General features: G+C 43.2%; 1 protein-coding gene across 2 annotated transcripts; it reads left to right on the forward strand.

Moving 5' to 3' along the window:
* The first annotated feature begins 931 nt into the window (after positions 1-931).
* On the forward strand, positions 932-9108 carry SCOC (short coiled-coil protein). 2 transcript variants are annotated; one of them, XM_066632680.1, is made up of 4 exons: positions 932-1032; positions 3145-3216; positions 3303-3386; positions 5774-9108. In XM_066632680.1, the coding sequence occupies exons 2-4, from the start codon at positions 3195-3197 to the stop codon at positions 5914-5916; spliced, it is 249 nt and encodes an 82-aa protein (XP_066488777.1). In that variant the 5' UTR covers positions 932-1032; positions 3145-3194; the 3' UTR covers positions 5917-9108. The 2 variants fall into 2 exon arrangements, with proteins under 2 accessions (XP_066488777.1, XP_066488778.1); XM_066632681.1 differs by having other exon boundaries at positions 940-1025.
* The last annotated feature ends 762 nt before the right edge of the window (positions 9109-9870 follow it).

The raw sequence follows: 9870 nt of genomic DNA on the forward strand, positions 1-9870 counted from the left end.
TGGCAACATGCAGGTGCTTGCAGAACCAAACAATGTCTCCTGCATGTTGCTGGCTCTGCTCAGAATGGCTCTTATGTCGAGTGGGAGGGATAGCTGAGAGAGCACATTGTGGCACCTGTTGTACTTACCACCACCACCACTGCCTGGCAAGCTCTGCTACTGCAGAATGAATGAAAACACAGTTCTACCCCCAAAAAAGGACTCAAAATCTAAGCAAAGAAAAAAGACACAAGAGAAATGGCAGCAAACAGCCTACTAAAAATCTGGCGTGAACAAGGGCAGCAGTTTTTCTGTGGCTAAATACACTATCAGGGTTTCTTTTTCCTCCCCAGCCCTTACTCCTGTGCTTTTAACAGAGGCTTGATCTGAAGCTATGTGTGACACTCACATTTACTTGAATGCCATAAAAAGCTTGATGAGCTGCTTTCTGCAGATCAAGCAACTGTCATGCCAGGCCTGCTCTTCCTCCTAAACAGGTGGCAACCCTGGGCACTTTGGAAGCAACACTTTCACTATTCAAGTGCCATAAAAACTTGATGGGCTGCTTGCTGCAGATCAGGCTGCTGGGAAAAGCATAGGCGCATGCCAGGCCTGCTCTTCCTCCTGAACAGTTGGCACCCCTGGGCACTTTCGAAGCAGCACTCTCCCTGCCAGCCTGCTTTGCAGCCCGCCCTGCCAAGCCCGGCATGATGAGGCGCGCGCCTCTCGGGACAGGCATGAATGGCTGGAGGGCCGAGCCCTGCTGCAGCGGAAGGAAGCCGGCAAAGAAACCCAACGCAGCCCAGAGCCAGTAGGACGGCCGGGCAGCGTCGGCTGATGCCTCCTGCGCTCAGTGGCTCCTTCTCCGCGCCTCGATTGGTGGCTCTGGCAGGCTCGCCCGCCCTTCCTCCCCTCCGGTTGTTTTCATGGCGCAGGGCGCGTGCGCTGCCAGCCGGGAGAAGGCAGAGGCTGCGCAGGCTCCGTGGCCGCCTTTGAACTAGGCGAGGGTCCTGGTTCTGGTCCGGGGGCGCTCAGCACCTGTGCAGGTGGGAGGTGAGTCAGCGCGCGCCAGGCGGGGGAATGGGGAGGCGTGGAGAGGAAGGTGCTCTGCGCGGAAGCGCTGCTGCTGCTCAGTGGGGGGCTCTGAGCAGGGGGGGCTTCTTGCCCGGCAGGCGAGGAGTGGCCCCCTTGCCTGGCCAGAAGCAACACCTGGTGTCCCTGCCTCTCTCTCCAGGCGCGGAGCTTGGGATCCAATGAGCCAGCAGCCCTTGCATGGGAGAGGCCAAGGCTGCAGTCCCAGCCGCATTTTCTGGGAGTAAGCCCCACTGGACACAATGGGATTGACTTCTGAGTAGACATGCGAGGACTGGGCTGGAACACTCCCTGGCACTAATCTCTGCCTTGAGTTTCCTGTAGCTCAGTGTTTCTCAAAAGGTGGGTCGGGACCCATTAGGTGGGTCACGAGCCAGTTTCAGGTGGCTTCCCATTCATTTCAATATTTTATTTTTAATAGATTAGACTTGATGCTGCTCTGGTCGGTGATTGGGGAAATGTTACTTGTACTTTTAACAGGCTACTATGTATATGCTTTTAACAATGATAGTCAATGGGACTTACTCCTGGGTAAGTGTGGGTAGGATTGGAGCCTAGGATTGTTAAAAATTTCCCTGCTTGATGACGTCACTTCTGGTCATGACATCACTTCCAGTGGGTCCTGACAAGATTCTCATTCTAAAAAGTGGATCCCGATGCTAAATGTGTGAGAACCGCTACTGTAGCTTATTGTGATCCCTGTATGGCCAAGGAAAGGTTACTCTCTCCTGCTGCACCCCCACCCCCAGCTGAGAAGGAATCTGCCTTGAAAGTAGAAATGGCTTTTTAAAATCCTGAATAATTTGGAAGCGAACAGTGAAATACAATTTCAAATAGTTGTAGAACAGAAATTCCAGGTTGCCTGTTGAGATAATCATGAAGTAAACTTGAAATGGGACAGTGCAGATTTATGTCTTCACACAGTGATTCATTTCTGGAATTTACCGCTGTTAGATGTATATTTATTTGTGCTTTTGATTTTATTTAAGAATGCATATCTCATGGCCAGCAAACAATAATAATAATTTTAGTCTGGGTAGTGTGGCTTAGCGGTTTAAGACGCTGGATTAATAATTTTACTGTAATTTGATACAGTAAAACCTCAGAAATAATAGCAGGGCTAGTGAATAGATTAATTGGGTTAGAAATTAGTGCATTAATAAATGTTTAAAATGTTGTTTATTAACAAAGATGGTAAGCGTGAGTTCTGACAGTACGCTAGTGGCAAGCCAGCATGTTGAAGTTTCTGAATTCACATCCTCCGGACCTTGCTGCTGTTAGGGAAAGGGTTGTAACACACACATTGCATGAAGAAAGCCCCATATTTCATCCCTGACATCTTCTGGTTGGGCAGAGAAAAATTTCTGTCAGAAACCCTGGAAAGCTTGCTGCAGTCCATTGATGATACTGATCTAGATGGCCTAATGGTCTGATGAGGCAGTTACAATATGCTCAAAGTCTCTATCTTCTTTGTGCCGTAAATGTTTGATTTTTCACATTTGTATACTGCCCTTCTGTCAAAGAGCTCATGATGTACATGTTGTCTTTTTGTCCTCACAACAACCCTGCAAGGTGAAAGGTCACCTAGTAAGCTTCATGGAGGAGTGGAGTTGAGCATTCAGCAAAGGGATTCTCAGAAATCAGTGGGAGTATTGGCACCCTGTACGATGTGTAGTCAGACAACATTTGATTGCTACAGGAAAAATGGGCAGTGGATTGCTTGTCCCTAACCTATTCTTGAGAGGCCTGAGGCCTGACTACCAAGGGCAGCTTGAAGCCAGAGGAGATGACAAAAACACTGAAAAGGTTTGAGCGTAGTGTTCAGCAAGCTGGCAACAATTCCCCAGTAGAAGCAGGGCTGGTCTGGAGGCGGGATACTTTCACCTGGTAGCAGAAGGGGTATTCTCAAAGGGTCAGTAATGTCCCCCTTCCTCTTCCAGAGAACGTTTTGTTTCCTTATTCTGGACAAAAACTGGGTTGTCTATCTTCCTCCCATCTAAAGTACTGAGCTCGAAATGTTGTTTCTAAATGTAAGCATAGGATTGATACTGTTTTCTCAATTTTTTTGAACAGAACGCATATCTGACGTGCAGTACTCAAGAGAGGATACCATTCATTCGACAATGATGAATTCAGATATGGATGGTAGAAGGCATTTTTACTACCTTTCCATTTTCATTCTGAAGTATGGTAATAACTTAGTTGTTCTAAAGCTATTTGTTTCTTAACAGCTGTTGAGGCTGAAAATCAAGTGGAATTGGAAGAAAAAACACGACTTATTAATCAGGTTTTGGAACTGCAGCATACACTTGAAGGTTAGTTTCCGAGTCTCATTGCTTTTGAGGAATATGGAGTAATAACAATGTTGGCGTATGTTTGTCTGATGGGCAACCCAATCATAACCTGTGCTGGAGCAGCTAGGCCAAGTGGCCTGCGTTGTTTCCAGCACAGATTAGGAGGCAGCTAGAGGGAAACTTGGGGGTAAGGATGTATTTTTCAAAATCACTGGTACAAATCTGCACAGCCCATGTAAGGCTGATTAGGCCAGGAGTGGGGGTTAGGATTTAGCCTGTGCTGCTGTTGCGGATTCCACCTCCTCTCAGGCCTGATAGACCTCCTCCTGACCTGCCATTCCCCACCCAAAAACGCCCCCTTCCCTCCCTTTACATCTTCCCATCACCGTCTCCGACCCCTTGCATTGGTGTGCTTGGGCAGAGCAAACATATCCCATCTGGGCCTGGATCTGGCCAGTGTTTTAGGTGTTTTATGGCATGTTAGCAACCCCCTGGGTCAGTGCAGGGGACCCGCACCAGCCTAATTCATAGGTAGAATTGCACTCTTAGTACAACCGCTATGGCTGCCTCCCTGTCACTGCACGTTGCTCATGATATTGTTTATTATATACAATTTTTGTAAAAATTGAATCAGGAATAGCATTGAACATTTTGCGACCCTGGGCAAAATATTGATTAGAGTCCTTTGCCCACCACATTTTTCTAGCAACTGCTTAAAACATTTTCCCATATGCAGCAGGTTTAGAAGATTAACCAATTCTGCATGATTTTGTGACTTGTTAGCCTGCCTCTGATACAGTATCTACATGTTTTTGAAATGTATTTCTTTCATTTACTCAATTGCAGACCTGAGAAGTGATGTATCTTTTGATGTTGTAAAAATGCTGCTTTAGTATATAAAGCAGACTAAAGTTAGCTTATATGGCAAGGTTTATGTAAAAGATTGGACTACAGAATAAAAATACTTGCTGGCTAAAATTTTACATTTCTAAAATCGTGTTGATTGAGAAGATGCATGTTCAAGTGCTGTTTAGCAGAAACAATATAAACTTGGGTAAAATCAAGAGTTAACCATGTTTGTATCATACCTTTTTCCCAAACTGTTCTTGGTGTTATTTTATTCGCAAAACTAAGTAGGGTCAGCTGAGAGAGTAATCTGTCCAAAGGCTCCTGTACGCTATGCGATCAAGCTGAGATTTGATTGAACTTGAATTTGCTGTTTCCAGCATGGTTATTACAAAACACCAGTTCTCATTGTTTCATAAGATTTCATTCAGTGTATTGACAAGAATATTGCCAGGGGAAAAAAGTTACAATATCATCACCTATTAACCTTTGAACAAGCTTATGTACAGGCATGGCCCAGTAACCATGGGGGTTCCATTCTGGAACCCTCCGTGGTTAATTTAAATCATGAATAACCAGGGAAGCTCCCTGCCCTCTGGAGGTGAGGAGAGCTGGGCTCTCACCTCCAGAGGCTTGCTGAGGCCTACAGAGGCCTCTGTGGGCCTCAGAAGACTCTCTGGAGGTGAGGGGCATGTGGGGAGGGCACTGGGGGCCCTGCGGATCCCATCTGTTATTAAGTGAAACTGCAGATATGGGACCTACTGATAAGGGGGTCCCCTTGTATTTCATAGCTTGTGGGGAGTTTGACCCCTGAATTTGAGACAGGAAAAAACTTAAAATACACACAATGTAACACATCTGAATCATTCATTTTAAGTAAGCATGTTTGGACACAAGATCTTACGAGATCCAAGATGACAGCACCCAAATCTTGTGAGATTTGTTGAGATCCAAGATGGCAGCACTCAGGTCTTGTGAGACTTGGATGCCACCATCTAGGATCTTATGAAATCTTGTGAGATCCAAGATGGCAGCACCTGGAAGTACAGGTTTGAGGGATAACTAGGGACATTCCAAATCACCCCTGTCCATGTGCTGTGATACCCTAAGGCAGTGTTTCTCAAATAGTGGGTCGGGACCCACTAGGTGCGTCACGGGCCCATTTCACGTGGGTCCCCATTCAATATTTTATTTTTAATCTATTAGTCTTGATGCTGCCATGGTCTGTGACTGCATTTGGGGAAGTGTTACAGACCTGTACTTTGAACAAGCTACTATGTATATTCTTTCAACAATGGTAGTAAATGGGACTTACTCCTGGGTAAGTGTGGGTAGTACTGTAACCTGGGATTAAAAATTTTTCTGCCTGATGACACTTCTGGTCATGACATCTGGTGGGTCCTGACAGATTCTCATTCCTAAAAGTGGGTCCTGGTGCTAAATGTGTGAGAACCACTGCCCTAAGGTGTTGCAATACATACTTTGGGAGCTCCTGTCATAGAAGGAAGACAGTGATTTGTATCTAAAAGTCAATTGCTAAAGGCCTCAATTTGTGTCTACAGATCTGTCTGCAAGGGTAGATGCTGTTAAAGAAGAAAACCTGAAATTGAAATCAGAAAATCAAGTTCTTGGACAATATATAGAAAATCTCATGTCTGCTTCTAGTGTTTTTCAGACTACTGACACAAAAAGCAAACGAAAGTAAGGCATTGATAACCAGACTATAATATTGTACTGCTGCTGCTTTTGTTTTGTTTTAAATTGCATAGGCTACATAACTTAATGCTCTAGTTTGTAGCATAATTGAATATTTGAAGATTTAATGGCAGTTCTAGGCAAAGTTATTTCAAAAACAAATGCACACTACAAGTCTATATTACTAGATTTGAGCAATGTGCAAAGGTTGTGTGGAAGAAATATGACACTGTGACAAGTGCTTTTGAAACAGAACTCCGCTTTTGTGATTACTGAAACATACACTGCCAAATACTTTAAATATCTCAATTTTTACAGTGGTACTATTCACTAGCAAAATAATACAGTGTGATGTAGAGTGGTGTGAAAACTCTTATTTGGAATGAGTTATTTGCATGGTTTTCCCTTGACTCAAAAATGCTTAAAGCACCTTCTCCCTCCCCCTCCCTCCCCGCCTCTCAACACTGCTCTGCATTCTTCCAGATAAAGGCAAATACCTTATCTTTTTTGTTAGTACTTTAAAGCACGTTAAAGGTTTAATAATAGAACATTTATTTGTAAGACTGTAAGAGGTATGATGATGGCAAAGCCTGACCATGCACTTCATTAACTCCAAAGAGTTTAACTTTTAAAAAGCAAAGCTGCTTTTAAGTATATTCATTCTGAGGGAATAAGGCTAATATGTACAGTGCTGCCCTCCCCAATGTATATTTTGTTGCACAACATTTGCCAGTTGGTTTGGTAATTGATAGCATAAACTTAGCATAAGTAATCTGGTAAACTAGTAAATTTTTAGTAAAGACCAATATTTTCTTTAGATTTCTTTCTGCATCTTTCCAATAATGGCTCCTGGTCTCTAACTGGCTCAGATAATGTTTTATCAATCAAACTACAGGCAGAATTTTCAAAGTATGAGACATACCACTGTAAATAACTACTAGAGGGGTCTGATAGTTCTCAGTCTATCCAGGCTGTCATTTTAGCCTTCCCTTATTTATCTCCTCGACTAGGCTTTTGGGATATGCCACCATAAAGGGGCTAGCAAGGAAGAATCTCTGCATGTATGCAGTCTTGTGTTTGAGTAAATTTATGTGATGCAGGAAAGCTTGCTTAAATGTTCTGAAAAAATGTTCAGTTTAGGCTTAAGAGAAGGTCAAATGAGACAGGACTACATCCAAATAAACTAACTCTAGTTTGGTCAGTTTGTTTAGAATTTTCTTGCAGGTTTCTTCTTGGTACTGGTTGGATATGATTTCTTCTCCTAGGAAGAGATCACTCTTCTCCTTTATATAGGATTGCGTGTCTAGATGAAGTCAGCAAGGTCACCACTGAACAGTATTAGCTATATTCTTCAGTATTTAGTGTTATGTAGCACAAGCCAGTGGTGTCCATGTATTAAAGCTCTCAGTATTATAAGTAAAGAAACCTTACTCTACAATGCATGTATAGCCTATTTGAAGGTAAGAAAACTACCATCTGAGACACAAAGAGCTGGCTGAAACATTTCCATCACTGAAAACATTTTACTAGATTAAGCCTGTAATCTTATCTACGTTGTGGGGAGTAAGACCCACTGAACACAAGGGGACTTACTTCTGAGTAAACATGCATTGGAATGTGCTGTGAGTACATTAAGCCATTTCTGCCCAACATTGCATATACACAGTAGGGATCAAATGTGTACACCTGTGGGCAGGGCAGAAATGGGTTAAAGCCTCTTTGTGTTAATGTACATTGTATCAAAAATCATCTTAAAATGAGTGAACCCTGGCATTTCAGGAAGATGCACTTGACAAGTGAAATGATTATCTCTAAAGTGGCAGCTTTCCAATTTCTGTTCCTGTAGAGCAAGGGTCTCCAAACTTTTTGGCCAGAGGGTCACATCAAATATCTGGCACGGTTGGGAGCTGGAAAAAAAATTTAAATATAAAATTTATATAAACAAATTAGAGAAGGAACAGATGAGTGAATAAATGAATGAATGGGTTCATTCATTCAACCTCTCTGGCCCTTAGAACGCCCTCTAGATGCAACCAGAGCATAGCTCCAGTCATGTTCGACCAAGTGGGCCAGATGCTTTCAGGAGACAAGAGGCTGGTTGCAGGCCGGATAGAAGCTCTCCATGGGCTGCATCTGGCCCCTGGACTGGGGTTTGGAGACCCCGGCTGTAGGGAATCTTTTCCATATCAACTAAAGAATGCTTGAGTGTTTCATGCAGAAATCGTGGAGCATCTTTTTGTGGCAGATGCATGGTTGATGCAGGGCACTAGCCAAGCCTACTGTCTCATATTCTATATGAACGGAGTACTAGAGAATGCAGCCCAATCCATCACTGTGGTTGTGCATTAGAGAGCAAGGGAAACTTGTCCTCATTTCCTGGAGAAACCCTAGCATTTATCTGAACAGTAGTCACTTGAAGTTTTCAGATGGCATGTAACCAACACAAAGCACAGCCCCTGTATGAAATAACTGCTACTGAAGGTGAATTTTGTAAATTCCAGTGCAGCAAGCCCAACCACTTCCTAAATATTGTAGTGGTTCTTTGCTTGTTTGCATGCCTCCTCAGAGGATTGTTCTATGGCTTGTCCCTTGGCCATGTATGCTATAAGCTTGCCAACAGGTATTCTGGGAACTGTAGTTTTAATTTTTTTGAATTCAACGTGAAGAACCATAGGAATAACAGACTGTTTCATTTCTCACAATTTGGTAAATTTGAGTGTGGAAAAAGTGGATTGGCAAAAATGTCTTCCCCATGTAAGTTACAGGTCAGGGTAAGAAGCCGTTCAATAATATGACCAGGTGGTTGTATTGGGGTTTGATGTTAGAGCTTTGAAGAACACTTGGAGAAAATACAGGCCCTCTTTCAGAGTTTTCTATAAGATGGGTAGGTTTTTGCCTATCATTAGCCTCTGGTAGTTCAGATAGCAGGGGAATGGTAGTCTAAGCAAGAGATTGGTCAAGTATGGGGGGGGGGGAAGGACTTGCTTCCTTCATTTCTAACTTGATGCTAAATCATGCAACCAGGTATGTAGATAGCACCATCTAGATAAGATTGGTAGATTGTTAAATGTAATATTTGAATTTTGGTATCTTGGTAGAGTTGTTACTGTAAAGATTCTTGAATTCTACTATTGTGGCCTTTGTTGAATTAACAATTGTGCTGTATTTCAAAACTTAAGCTAAATAAAAGCTTTCAAATTTCTCATTTGGTCTGTTACTTTATCTTTAATAGTTCTGATAGTTCACAACTAGAAAGTTCACATTAGGATAATGCAGAATGGTAACATTGCCCTTTGTTGGAGCTAGATGTTTACATATAACACAAAGTTCTACAAGGAATTCTAGTTAAAAGGAAATATTTTTCCTTCCCTACCTATGTTTTTATTCTTCAGCTTGCCAAGCCTGCTTTATGTATTAGGCACAAGGGATGACTTGAAATGGTTCTACATAGTGACTGCTGCACTTCATACTATATGGAGTATCTTCTCTGAATCAAAGTCCTTTATCTGATATATGGAACTGTGTAAGAACTATATGTGTGCTTGAAGTTAAGGCATAATCTTCCCTACCATGGAATGCTGACTCTTAGAATGCAGCTTAAGAAATGCAGCTCAGTGGTTCCCAAACTGTGCACCATGGTATGGCCCTGGTAGCCTCCTCTTCCCAGCTCTCCTGGCTAACACCCTCTTGTATCACCAGGACCATGGTAAGTTTGGGAACTGCCTTGGAGGACCCCAGGCAAGCTTTTCTTTTAGAAGTACAAAGCCATACCCTATTTTTATGGGGTTTCCCGTAGACTCCTGTCACATCTCCCATCTTCCCAAGAGGGCAGAGGGACAGTGAATGGGTCAGTGGAGAACATAGTGAGTGGAGACAGCACAGAAGGATGATGGGAGACAGAAGACTAGTACAGTGAGCTTTATTGCACTTATTTATTGTGTCATGGGAGATGAGACCGCTGTGT

Source organism: Tiliqua scincoides, chromosome 6, assembly GCF_035046505.1.
Source record: "Tiliqua scincoides isolate rTilSci1 chromosome 6, rTilSci1.hap2, whole genome shotgun sequence".
Lineage (NCBI taxonomy): Eukaryota > Metazoa > Chordata > Lepidosauria > Squamata > Scincidae > Tiliqua > Tiliqua scincoides.

Excerpts from the sequence above, each read along its gene's own strand:
- SCOC (XM_066632680.1), top strand. The coding sequence starts at position 3,195 with ATGATGAATTCAGATATGGATG. Across the intron at positions 3,217-3,302 it reads GATGAATTCAGATATGGATG|CTGTTGAGGCTGAAAATCAA; the intron begins GTAGAAGGCATT and ends GTTTCTTAACAG. Across the intron at positions 3,387-5,773 it reads ACTGCAGCATACACTTGAAG|ATCTGTCTGCAAGGGTAGAT; the intron begins GTTAGTTTCCGA and ends TTGTGTCTACAG.